Consider the following 13,148-nt stretch of genomic DNA (forward strand, 5'->3'; position numbering starts at 1 on the left):
AATTTAAACCTGTTTCCCATTCTCATGTCAATACAAGCCTTGGTCAAGTCCTTGTGTTTCTTATAAGAGCCATTTAAGTATTGAAAACTGCAATAAGATCTCCCTGGTGCCTTCTCTCCAGGCTGAACAACAACAGTTCTTTCAGCCTTTCCCCATGGGAGAGGTGTTCCAACCCCATGATCATTTTTTGTGCCTCTCTGGATCCGCTCTAATGGCTCTGTGTTTCTTGGGCTGGGGATCCCGTAGCTGGATGTTCCTCCTGGTAAGTTCACAGAATGACTAGGTTGGAGGAGACCTTAAAGATCATCGAGTCCAACCCATAGTTTTGACAGCTGTCTCAGGTGTATTCTGATCTACTCAGCCTGTGCAAAAAGAGTCGGTCACGGGGAAAGAAGCATGAGAGGGGTGCACACCTCTGTGCACCATTTGGTTAATGCATTTGCTGTAAATGGAGAGGAAACTGGTGCAACAGCTGCAGGTAAGTGCCAGCAGTCAGAGCAGTGGGGTTAGAGCACAGGAAGAATGGGAGCAAAATGTAGCCCAGCTCCAGCTGCTATTAATGTGGAGTTTGGTCAGTTTATGAAAGGGGCCTCTATGACATGGTTGCCTGCAAAAGTAGGGGGCTCAGTGACCCAGAAGCTGCCTTCCACATCTCTTGGGCTCAGGTCAGACTGACCCTCCATTACCAAATCTCAATAACAGGTCCAGAGTCCTCCACAGCTTCTTGCCTGTCCCACTGAGCTGGATGTGCTTGCAAAAGAGCAAATGGGGAAACAAAGCAGGACCTTTGACCCCTTGCTACCACTATATTAGCTCTGCATAAATGCCGGGGTCTCAGATGAGCACCCACCTCAGCTTGGGCCTGAGAAGGAGAGAAAGCAGGACAGGTAAGAGCTGAACTCTGTTCTGGGTGGCTTGGACTCTGTGACTGGTGTATCTAGCTCATAGACAAGTGAGTGGAGGTAGTCTCCTATTTTGCCCCATCTCCTACAGCAAACAGAAGTGTGAGCCCTTCTCACGCTCCATAGCCAGGAATGGTGCTGAAATAGAGGAGGGTGGGAGTACCTGGGGTCACCTGCTCTGAAGCTGAGTGATGGATGCTCCATAAGACACTCAGGAGGGTCAAGCCCATGGTGGGAATTGCAGAATTCCAGTGTTGGGAGATACATTACCTTTTCCCAGGTGCCTTCACCACAGGGACTGCAGGTTCTAAAGCGGGTAAGAGCACCTGTTCATGCTCCTGGGAAACAAATTTCTGCCTTTTGTGTACACAGAAAAAAACCTGACTCTGGGATTAAAAATCAAGGAAGAGTAATAAAGGAGCAATTGTGCAAACATCTAGTGAACTGGGTGGTAGCTTTTGGAGGTAATCTGCGCAGAAGGAAATAAAAATGAATGGAAATCTCCTTACTGGGGGATAAGATGGAACATTGACTTGTAACCTGGTACAGGATTTAGCAAAGCATTCACATATAATAGACTTTCTGCCTATTTTGCCTTTGCAATTCCTATGTTCAACATTTCATTCATGTTCCTCTGAGTGATGCAGCCCCCTAACTGGGGGCATAAAAAATTTTTAATTTCTAAACACCTTTTTAAGTGCAGCATGTTTGGAAGCTTGTTTAGATGCAATGTCATATTTTCAGTATGCCAAATAGCAAATTTTCCGTTCCCCAATTCTGACTTTTTTAAAAGACAAAAGTAAAGGAAGTCGGATGAAGCTAAATTTTGCATTCACTCACTTTTGGGTACTTGTTCTGCTTAGGGTACTCTCTGCTGCATTAATCCCAGAGTGAAAAAGACAAGGGAACCTAATTAGTTACTTGGGACTTTCCTCAACTAAAGCAAGACAAAGTACTCAGATCACTGGGTCACTAAGAAGATCATTGTATGTGATGTACTAACTAGCACAATGTTCTTTAGAACAATTTACCAAAACAAATCAAATAAAGAAATCTCACAAAATTAATTTTTCAGTTGTAACAAGCATTTTGGAAATCTATTCTGATTTCCGGCACTTTTACTGGTTTGCTCAGTGCTGAAAGGGAATTTTAGCTCTCATATAAAAGAACTAGCTTTAATTACCCGTATTTCTTTGAGCTCTGAAAGTTATTTTTGTGGATATTTGTGAATATACAAAGAAAAGGACAACATTTTTATACTACCTTTTCCTCACTTCTTCAGAGGAAATGCACATGATCTTTCTGTTCTTGTCTTTGTTTATTGGTTAGTTTTGTTGCAAAAACCTGGTGTTTAACCAACATGTTTTATTTCTCTGAAAACAACCCAATCACTGTATTCTGCTTCCTGCAGGTGTCTCTGTGTAGAGAGCAGAACTGGTACTCAAACCATGCTGCAATCCAGGGCATTGGTGATAGCTCTGATTCTGCTCCTTAGCACCACTCTCCCCGGTAAGTCTGAAAAGCTTTGCTGTTTACCTGAGACAAAGCTCAGCTCTACAGGTTCTCAGGCATGGTGAAGTAGGACTGAAGCCAAATAATTCCATTGAAGACCAGGAATACACAGTGCTTGGCAGCATGGAACAAGTCAGTAGAGACCTGGCATAAAAACTGCCCATACTCGGTGCAAATACTCTGCTATGGGAGGTCTCTGACTTAGATACCCATGACGGGGTGAAGAGAGGGTGCTGAATGCTGTAGAGCAAATTCTGGGAGAGGTTCTGAATCTCAGAATTTCAAATCTCTTCCCCTGCAGTTGGGGGAAGATACCAGAGACACAAGAGACACGAGAGGCCTCATGGGGTTTTGCCTTTTTTCTCAGAAGTGCAGTCAAAATCCATCTTTGAGAAAGACCGTCGCGAGTTGCTGGCCATCCCTGAGACTATTGCATCTTACTTCTATGAAGCTGTGAACAAGGTGTCCCCTAAAGTCAGCCAGTTCTTGTTGGATACTGTCCAGAGTCCAACAGTTATTGCGGCCAGGTATGGGAAGCTCTTTACTAACACTCCAATAGCCATGTGTGAAAAGGGAGAGGGAGGTGTGGGAGAAAGAACAGACTCATCAGCTATCTCTGTGGGGAGATCTGAGGGGAAATTAATCAGCAGCCAAAGCCTGATGTACCAAGGGAACGAGGTGCTGGAAGGGCGGGTGAGGTGATATGGTCTGCTGGTGAAAGCTCTTCCCAGGGAGGCACATTGTACATGACAGTGTTCACAGGGATGGCAGGTACTGCTTTTTATCCGTGGGTAGTGAGGGAGGAGGCTGCTGGCTGGTGGGGAATCAGCTCCTCTGGAAGGGTACTGCAGTGCTGTGAGGGGCTGAGTACTCAGTGTGCCAGGATCACTTGATGCAAATCACAGACCTGGCTCTAGCTGTGCATACATCTTGCTCAAGGTAAAGGAAGGATTTCCTTTCCTCACAAAAGGAAAAGCATGATCACTCTAGAGACAGTTTCATGTAACTCACGGCACACATGTACTGCCTATTTCTGTCTTCTGAGGAAAGCCTCTCTAGGACTGCTGAGGAGCTCTGCACTCTGGGTGACAGGCAGAGTGGTAACTACAGCAGATGGAGATTACCCTCACATATTTGTGTATCTTACCACATACTCTGTTGCCTCCTGCAGACAGAGAATCGCCAAAGAAGCAACTAAAGTCAGTATAATGTTTGAACAGCTGATTGAAAAAATAAAGAACCTGTGGTACACGAGAGTCCTAGGCTATTAGCCAGTGAGGACAAGTCAGCGTTTCCTGATGTGAGTGTGTAACACCCTGCAGTGTCCTTTCCCCCTGCCCCTCCTACGGACCAAGATCAGTCAAAAAGACAGAATCGATGCGCCTCTTAATGCCACTAGAGGGAACCCACCTTTAAAGACCAAAAGATAGAAGGCATCTGCTGAAGGCATCTGCTGAAGCCTCCCCGGAAAAAAATCAAGTGGCTGGGCATGGGGAAGGCAATATAGAGATTGTAGAGTTCTTCTGTAGCCAATTCTTGACAATTAATTCCTCCTGAATGGTTTGGTCATCGCCCCTCTAATAAAAAAAAAATAAAAAAATTGGTTGTTACACTTCCTTAAGTTTGTTGTTTGTATTGACTGCTGTGGAATCTGACTCGCCTTGGCATCCGATTCTGCTGAGACTGTAGCTGTGATTCACAAGAAGTTTTTGCAGGCAATGCTAACAAACCTTGAGTGTTCAGGCCCTTTTAACTAAGCTCATATTCTTCTTGGGTGGAGGAGGCACTACCTGAGCATCTTTCAGATTAGCCACAATTGACTGTGCAAGGAGCACACCTTCGTTAGGCAGGAAGCAAACAGGTGCACCTGCATCATGTGTCTGAAGATTTCATATAGTTTTGGAAAACAAGTGCCAGTAAATTGAACTGTCCATCAACCTAAATACGACTTTGGAAGTGTGTTTCATTGGCTAGCCAGAGAGGCTACTGAATGAGCTTTTCCAAAGGAGAAATGAGTGGAAAATTTCTCACTATCTTGACCAGTTTATGAGAGGGACACCTATGCCCAGCACTGTGTATGAAGTCCCAGCAGGTCCTCATCAGTCCTGTGTAACTTCCTCAGCCCAGATGCCCACACTGGACAGAGAAATCCATCTTCTTTCTCATTAAGCAAGCAGAAGCAAGTAGAAAATTTTTATGAAATCACAGTGGGAGACTGTGGCATAGGCTAAAGCAACCCCATTTTTTGTTGTTTTGTTTTGTTTCTTTAATTATCAGTCAGGTCATCTATAAGCTTGCACTTAACCACCTGCCTGGAATAAAATCCCCTCATTTTCCATTTTCTTTGTCCTAGCAGTTCCTTTTTCCCATGTGAATCACAATGAAATCAGTGTCCCCATGCAGAGCAGCAAGTTCTTCCATCTGTGGTGGCTTCACCAGTTCTGCAGAGCTGTTTTGCAGGTTTATTCATTGCTGCTCATATTCCTTAGACAGTCTGTGCTTCCCTGGCCACAATGAACAAACATGTATACGTATTATGTAAATCGACCAGAATTTAGGAGGAGGTTCAGAAAAGCAGACGTTTTGGCTGATAAGAATATTTACCACATGAAAAAGCTAGGTCCTTTAGCTCTTTTGCTACAGGGATGACTTCCTTCCTGCTTGTTTTTCATGTATCTGTTCAATCTTTTATTTTTTTCCCCCTAAATATAATGCTTAAAAGGAGAAGCCCTGCAACTAAAATCCTCTCTTGTCCCAAGGAATAATTCAGCATTCTGAACTTTCTCAGAATAGAGCTTGTTCTTCTGGCATTTCAAAAGTATTTCTTTCTGAAAGAGTGAAAGTCATGAGTATATGAAAGAGCCTGAATAGTCTCTAAAGAATTTGGTGTCCTGGAAATCGGCTTCAGCCTTTTCAATCTACTTGTATAAAAGGAGTAGGAAAAAGTTTGGAAAGCATAGGGATCCTCATGTTGCATTTTGAGCCTGTTGTGTTACTTCGGCAATGCAACCCAGTGGTATTTCTGTATTTCATCACTGCACAGCTGGAGCAGCTGGTATGAATTCTGTGCTAAAACGTAACAAAGTTGACATTGTATATAGGGCACTTAATTATATCCTTTTGCTTCTTTGCAATGTAACCTCCAGAAAATCCAAGCCCGACAAATCCTGAACAGCTGTTTGATGACTGATTTTAGCAGATGGGCAAAACAGAATCAGACTGTAGATCTCTGTGTTTGTTTGTACTCAATCTCCTGATCATGTAGTTAGTTATCTATGCATTTTTACCCTTGCTAAAAAAACAAGTAGAAAACCTTCCAGGTAGTTAATCTCTTGTACAATCTACAACGTGGGGCAACCTATGAAGAGCAAAGTAGACAACCTTCCACTGCCACTTCTACCCCGATGTTACCAGCATCCTTTAAGACAGAAACTAGCAGCTTAGACAGCATTCAGGCTGGGATGGGTAGGGGAAAAAAAGATTTTTATCCCAAAAAGGATTCTGGGGCAAATTCATGGGACACGTAATGAGAGGGTCATTTTATATCTCGATCTTAAAGTATTTAATATCTACTCTCAATTTCTAATTGGAATAAACAAGTTAATCTGTAATTTCTTTTAAAATATGTACAGAAATAACTTTCCAAGTGATGTGTCTTGCAGAGTTCACTGAGTGCTTCAAGATTCTTGGAGAGGCTTTGTTAGTGAAACATTCGTTTCAGTGAGATTCATGTCATAGAAACTTTCTTGTTGAGTAATTATCTTTCACTTTACAGATTTGGAAAAGCTTGTGGTGTAACTGGTTCAACTGAGTCAATTAAAATGAAATCTTAAGAAATGTCAGGTTTCTGTTGTTTCTGAGACGGGGGAATAACCCCTCAGGTGTTCATGATTTCTGCAAAAAACCGCCCTTTCTTGAAAAGTATTTATTATGGTGGGTACTTTACACCATTTTCAGTGGCTTGGATTGTTGATGGCTTTTACACTTCCTAGCTCCCCTCTCCTCTTTAGCGCTCGGGAAAATCACTAATTAGTGCTGAGGGACGCAGGCCTCGGGCTCTGTGCTGCTTTGAGCAGTGGTCGCTGCCCTTATCAACGAACAGACCAAGTCCTTCAGCAGCAGGAAAGTCCAGCGCAGGATGTTTGAGAAGGCAAGGACTGGAAAAGTAAAATAGTTGAAACTTATGGCTGATACACCTACACACATGCAGACATTCCGTCTCAGTACCGCAGTTTTTGTCCCCTGGTGAGGGCTGTGAGGCAGGCACAGCGAGGGAAAGGAGCAGGCTGGGATGCTGGACGCGCACTAAGGCGCAGAGCTGACATCGTTCTGACGGCTCTGCCCTTCCCTATCGGCAAAGAGGCTTTCCCAGATTTCAAACGTAAACGCCAAAATCACAAACGGGGCGCGCTGCGTGTGCACGGCTACGCGGGGTCAGTCAGGAAAAAAAGGCACAAGGATGCGGCGGGGGCAGCGCTCCTCTGCGGAGGGGCCGGGCGGGACGGCGGAGCCTGGCGTGCCGGCCGGGATCAGTCAGCCGGGATCAGTCAGCGCCCGCTCCTTTCGCTTCCCGCCCGCGGGCCGGCCGCAGGGCGGGCGCTGACTCAGAGCGGCGCCGCCGCCGCCGCCGCTTCGCACGCGATGTCGCCGCGTCCCCTCATCCCCCGCGGCCTCCCGCTGGCACGCTCGGGGGGCGGGAGCTGCCCGGGGAGGACAAGGGGTCCCCAGCCTGGCAGGGGATGCTCGGGGAGGCGGGAGTCGGGCAGGAGTGGCTGGAGGAAGGGAGGAGCAGTTTTACAGCCGTAATCCCACTCTTTGGTGAGGCTGGGACAGGTAAATTCCCCCTGCTGGCCGCCTGACCCCGTGGAATGGGAAGCGTGTTTCGGCATGGGCCGGGCTGGGGCTGAGAGCTGCAGCTGCCCGGCCTTGGGTGGGGAGGGTTTGAATGTTGTTTCCGTAATACACAGAAAGTTTTTCGCTTGTGTTTGTTCGCTTACCTGCGTGCTCACCCGAGAGGTGGGGGCTCCTTTCGTCTGGGTGTGTAGGGACCACGCTGTGCTCTGCAAACAAAGTTGTTTTTTTTTGGGGGGGGAGAAAGGGTGTGCCGGGTTAGGTGATCCCGTGTTGCAGATTTCTTTTATGTTTAGATTTGGGGGCGATATGCGATTAGGCCACTTCTCAACGTGTTTATTTGTGAAATGTTTCTTAAAGTGTTTCTGGGTTTGCCATTCAAAAACCTAGAAAATTGCAGATAAGTCCAAGCTAACTGTTTCGACAGTAGCTGTGTTAAAACTGCTTTATTAAAATCTCCCAGTGCCATAACCTGGTGGTGTTCAGACGTGCACCACAGCATCAGGTACACCCCGTGCCTCGTGGGAGAAGCATTAACCTGCTCATTGACATACAGGAGTGTATCTGGAAATGGTTTAAAGAACATTTGCTATCAACCCCAACATGCACTGATTCCTGAAGATCTTCACAGAAGAAATATTTACAAGTACAGCTGCTGTACATGTCAGTGAAGAGCACAGATCGTTTATATTCACCTTTATATTCACAGCTTCCTGTCTCCTGCTTTACAGTAGCATCCTTGTTAAATGGATTCAGATGTTTGTTTTGGGGCTATTTTATTCTCAGTTCACTTGAGAGAAAAAAACTTCAGATGTGAGAGAAAATGTGTGAGTGACCCAGTGTTTGAAAACAAGTGGATTGATTTTCCTGCTTAGAAAAAATACTTCAAGACAGTTATTTTTGCCTAACTGTGACATTTTCTCTTCTTTCCAAAGGCTTCATTGTCTCTTGCATTTCTTGGGGGTGCCTGATGTTAAAAGTCCTGCCAGTGAAGCATTGCTTTCTGGAGTGGAACACAGATGCTCCCAGGTAACCTTCCCTTCAGCAGCAGCTTCCAAATGCTGTGCTCAGATCGCCTTTGATACTTGGAGGGCACAGGACTGTAAAACAGCCAACGTGGCTGTGTGACCTGCAGGAGTAATCTGTTCTCAGCTGTGGTCAATTAAATCCAAAGTTTTGTTGGTTTTGGTTTTATTTGTTTTCTTTTTTTTTTTTAAAGGAAGGAAATCCATATAAATCAAACCTTTTTAATGGCCACGGCTGTTTTGTCCTTAGTTTAATTCTGCCTTTTGTCAGTTAAACTGCCACTGGGGCTGTTAGCTAATTTAGCCTTTCAGGTTGCCCATATTTCTGAGCTGCTTTGCTCAGCATGAAAGTGGGAAGTCTCCTATTTCTTCTTTTTGGGTGGTAAAAATAGTTGGAGCTACATACAATTATTTTAGCAATCTAAGTAACTAATTAAGCCTTTTCTGGTCAGGGAAAGGCTTGTGGTTTTTAGATTTCAAATGACCTTTTATTATTCTAATGATAAGGCTGACTTGATGGAAGTCCTGTTTTGTAAAAATAACTGGTAGATTTTGCTGGAGGGTTAAAATTTTAATTTTATTTGGAGTTACCCATTTTTCCAAATGTAGTACTTTGATACCCCAGAAAAATAAAATCTATTATATAAAATCAACATATGTGCTCATGACACGTAATACTTAACTATTTATTGAGAAGCAATGCTTCATCCAAAGCAGTCATTAATCTGATTAACTGTGTTTCTAAAATGTCCTTTGTTCATATAAACTCCATTCTTCTTCCTTGGACTTCTTAATAGCAGTTAGATTTAAAAATTTTCCACTTCAATTGTAAGCGCCTTTTGCCCCATCATATATTATTGAGGAGGGTTCACTGTGGGGATGAAGGAATGAGGAAAATGAATATTTCTCTGTTGAACTGACTCACCGTAGGTCCGTAATTTTTGCCAGCTCATGTGCAGTGTTAGAAATATGGTGCAGGCAATTGTCATATGTAAACCTAGAGAAAAATTCTTGTATCAAAAGACAAAAGACAAGAACAGTAGGCACTGTTAGAAGTTTTTTGGCCAGCTCATTGGCAGCTATCCACCATAGAGGGCTGGCAGGTAATGCAGACATTGTAGATTCATGTCATAACACATAAAATCAAAATATGGAGCACAAATGCAGAAAATACTTCAGTTCTGGATGTGCATTTTCCCTCACAGGGTACCAGGGCTTATGGCTGACTCCCTTGATGAGGCAAATTTCAGACCTGACTTAAATAACTGAGTAAATAAAAAACCAGGTTTTGAAGCACCTAAATTGGTATGTGGCAGCATGGCTGTTCCCTGAGTGGACTGACCATGTGTGATGCTAATAGGTGGTTATAGCCTCAAAACCCTTCAGCTTTCCTTTTAAAGGAATGTTTATTTCCCTTCCAGTGTGTGGAAGGAAAGCGTGTGGCTAAAGGGTAAACCTACAAGTTCAAAAGCAAGTAAAGGAACCTCTGAATAGATTTGGAATGGCATCTCATGGTTTTCAGTGAATTTTGTGAGTTCTGAGGATAAAGGACAGCTACCTACCCTTATGGGTTTTGACAGATACATGTGAAAAATAATTTGCTCTTAGTGAACTAGATGATTGCCTGCAGTCTTCTCCAGCTGTGCTGGTAAGGGCACTTGTTAGAGCATGAGTCAGAACACAGGCTTGCTCTTTTCAGATAAAAAGGAGGAAGATGCATGTCAATATTTGTCCTCTCCATGAATATGAAACACTCTATGGCAAAGCCCAATTATGCTGCAGCTGTTAGCAGACACTTTAGCTGTTGTGTTTATCCTGTCCTTATAGCCATGGGAGAAGAGCAGGGAACAGAGGTGCCTAAAGCAGAGAACACAGATGCCTAAATCACTGTGACCTAGCCCAATCAAGGGCTTCATCCAAGTTGCTTTAAGGCACTTTAAGGAAGGTGCAGCCAGCGGCATCAGGAAACCCAGTCCAGCTGCACAGCTGGGAGCACTGTTTGCATGGCTCCTTTCTCTATGTGAGGCCACAGAATTATGAATTTCATGGGTCTTCAGAGATTTTGGAGATGAATCATTAACATGATTTCTAAGAGACACACTAATCCAGCTGAGTTCACTACTGGGTAGGTAGTCTGTGAGTTAGGCTTTTAGTCTTCTCAGTCAGCCAAACCCCAGCTTTCCTGAAGTTAGTCATATAAAATCCCAGTTGATTTTCAACAAAACCAGCAGTTTCCATACTGACAGTAATTAATATTTATTTGGACGACAGTGGAAATAAGGACTTACAAGCATCATCAGTCTAGTTGCACAGGTACTTAAAAATTAGAAGAGTAGGAGAGTTACCTCTCCTTCATGAATCAGCAGGGGTTTCAGACGTTTTTGATAGCTCCAGGAAGGTCACATCCTCTTGAGTGGCTGTGCAAGAGCGTGTGTCATGGCACCATCAATGTGGTTGCCAAAACACAACTCCTGGAAGCTAGGGGATTATAAAGGTTGTTCAAGGTTTATTCTCTCTCTAGTTCTAGATTTTTCCAAAGGCTTCTTCTCTCTTCTGGTGAGGTGTCTGAAAAAGTTTTTAAATTACTTGGTTGTGTTCCTAAGTCGTCAGAAGTACCGTGTTCTTTGACTAGATTTCATAACATCTGACACCCTATCTAGAGCTGAGGTTTTAGGCATGCCACTGCACTTTCCAGTGCATTTGTTGCCTTCTTTGCTTCTCAGCCCCTCTCTATCCATAGTATCCTGACTGGTTATGAGGAGAGCAGAAGTTTATGTACATATATGTGTCTCTTGAAAGCTGCCAAGCTTCTACTTGCAACACCTTTTCGGTGGTGTGACTGTACCCATGGTGGGTAAATCCCACAGGTGCAAACACAGGCAAAAGCAAATACACATCTCCCTCTATTCTCTCTCTCTTTTCTTTAATCTTCTTTTTTTTTGTAATGGCTTGCATGTTTTCTCAGTGTGAGGCATGGGTAGAAATTTCTGTGGTTCTCGGGGGGGTGAGGATTGGGTGACAGGGGAAATGGTGGTTGTAGTCAAGCAGTTGTTTAGGCAGTGCACAGAGGGAAGTCACATAAGTGGTCAAGTCAGGTGCATGATACCATATATGGCAAACATTTGTGCTGTATTTAATTATTTTATTATTTTTTTCTCAGTGCAAAAGCTCTTTGCATTTCAACTCTGATTTTTTTGGACATTTGTGTAACAGTTTTAAAGCTAGACTGAAAATTTTCGTGGATTTTAAAACCACTGACCAAGTTTCATTCTTTGAGCAGATGCCACGCAGTTTCACAGTATGGTTTTCTTCGCCTCAAATTGAGGGTTAAAGAAAGGGCATTCTGTGAGAAACAGGTGTTCTTTTATATTCATATTAACTAGTTTTATAAATGGAGAAAGAAAGAGGGCATCAGATTCTGGGAGCTCCATTGCACAGTACAAGACAGAGGGTTGCTTGTTTGGCTTTTTTTTTTTTTTTCAGAATTGACTAGTAACTTCTGGATGCATCCAGTTATTTCCTGATATTATTGAATCCACTTCACTTTTGAAGGACCTGCTTTTTAGAAAGTGAGTAGTCACCTTTTCTTGATATCAGTGCTTTGCAAAGGATCTGAAGCTAATACAAATGAAAGCCTCTGAATTTATCTTGTGGGAAGCATTTTCTTTGAGATAGGATTCTCACCTTACCTTCCCTGTGACCCAAAGCAGCTAAATTTCGTCCAAATTTCAAGAGAAACATTTACCTTTTCTTTTTTGAGATCTGTTGCTGAGTTGCCTCTTGTAAAATCCCATGTACTCTAGAAAATGTGAGAAGTAAACAGCAGAGGATGTATATTTACTTACTAGATTTAGTGGGAGATTCTGACTAAGAATGTGGTCTCTCACTAATAATGAAACAGTTTTGAAGTTTGAAATACGTATTTTGGTCACAATGCATTATTTAGATGATTGATATTGATCATGTTGGCTCTCAAACCAAAGTGACCTCAGTTTCCTAACATGCTGCAATCTGTTACAGAAAGATAAGTGAGGTGAATTGGGGAAAAAAAACCCCTACATTTCAACTCATATTAAAAAAAATATATATGAACACAAACAGCCTCGATTTGGGCAGGAATTTTTTACCAGCTCAGAGGTGGAAGACTGCCTTTCTTCTTGAAGGCTGTTGGTTTTTAATCCACTTGCTTTCTCATCTCCCATATTTTGCATTCTTTTACTTCATTATGAGCTCAAGCCTTAGCTGCCCAGATGCTTGGGGCCAAAGCCCCTCTGTCATTTAGTGAGACTGGACTATTTCAAACCTCCTGTCGCTTGCAGCAAGGCTCCAGCAGCGTACTGAACACCTGCACCTGCAAACCGAGCAGCTGCTTGGGCTGTTATTGAGACCTGGAGTGACTTTGTGCAACTCAATTAGCTGTGGAGCAGTTGTTGGTGTTAGCACACCTGTTAGCAGCTGAAATTAGGGTTGCAAAAATTCTTTGCCTATTTAAGCAAGCACCAGGTCTGGGTACAATTTTTCTTTGTGTTGAGATGAAATACTTTACTTCTGAAAATTCCTGATTCATTCAAGCCAAAATGGAGACCAAGTGATGTATCTAACAGGATCCTGATTTCTGATCCTGATTGTCAAGAAGAAAAGGCACTTCAGCTTTGATTGTGCACACCTCAAGAAAGTGCACCAGCCTCTAGACTGGGGGTGGTACTGGTGGTGTAGTTGTTTTCATTAAAAACCTCAGAAGGTCTTGATTTAATTCTAAGGCAATATAAAAGCATCTCTGAAATAATGAAAAGGTTTGTGGGATGGGCAGATGAATGTTTCCATCCATACTCACTGACAGATTTTCTATTAATGCTTT

The 13,148-nt window shown here is 43.3% G+C and overlaps 1 protein-coding gene across 1 annotated transcript; it reads left to right on the plus strand.

Annotated features, from left to right (window-relative positions):
• The first annotated feature begins 2,350 nt into the window (after positions 1 to 2,350).
• LOC121351691 (apovitellenin-1-like) lies at positions 2,351 to 3,976 on the plus strand. The gene is made up of 3 exons (XM_041464043.1): positions 2,351 to 2,411; positions 2,782 to 2,941; positions 3,586 to 3,976. The coding sequence occupies exons 1-3, from the start codon at positions 2,351 to 2,353 to the stop codon at positions 3,683 to 3,685; spliced, it is 321 nt and encodes a 106-aa protein (XP_041319977.1). The 3' UTR covers positions 3,686 to 3,976.
• Positions 3,977 to 13,148: the final 9,172 nt, after the last annotated feature.

This window comes from Pyrgilauda ruficollis, unplaced genomic scaffold (assembly GCF_017590135.1).
Source record: "Pyrgilauda ruficollis isolate IOZ18807 unplaced genomic scaffold, ASM1759013v1 scaffold17, whole genome shotgun sequence".
NCBI lineage: Eukaryota > Metazoa > Chordata > Aves > Passeriformes > Passeridae > Pyrgilauda > Pyrgilauda ruficollis.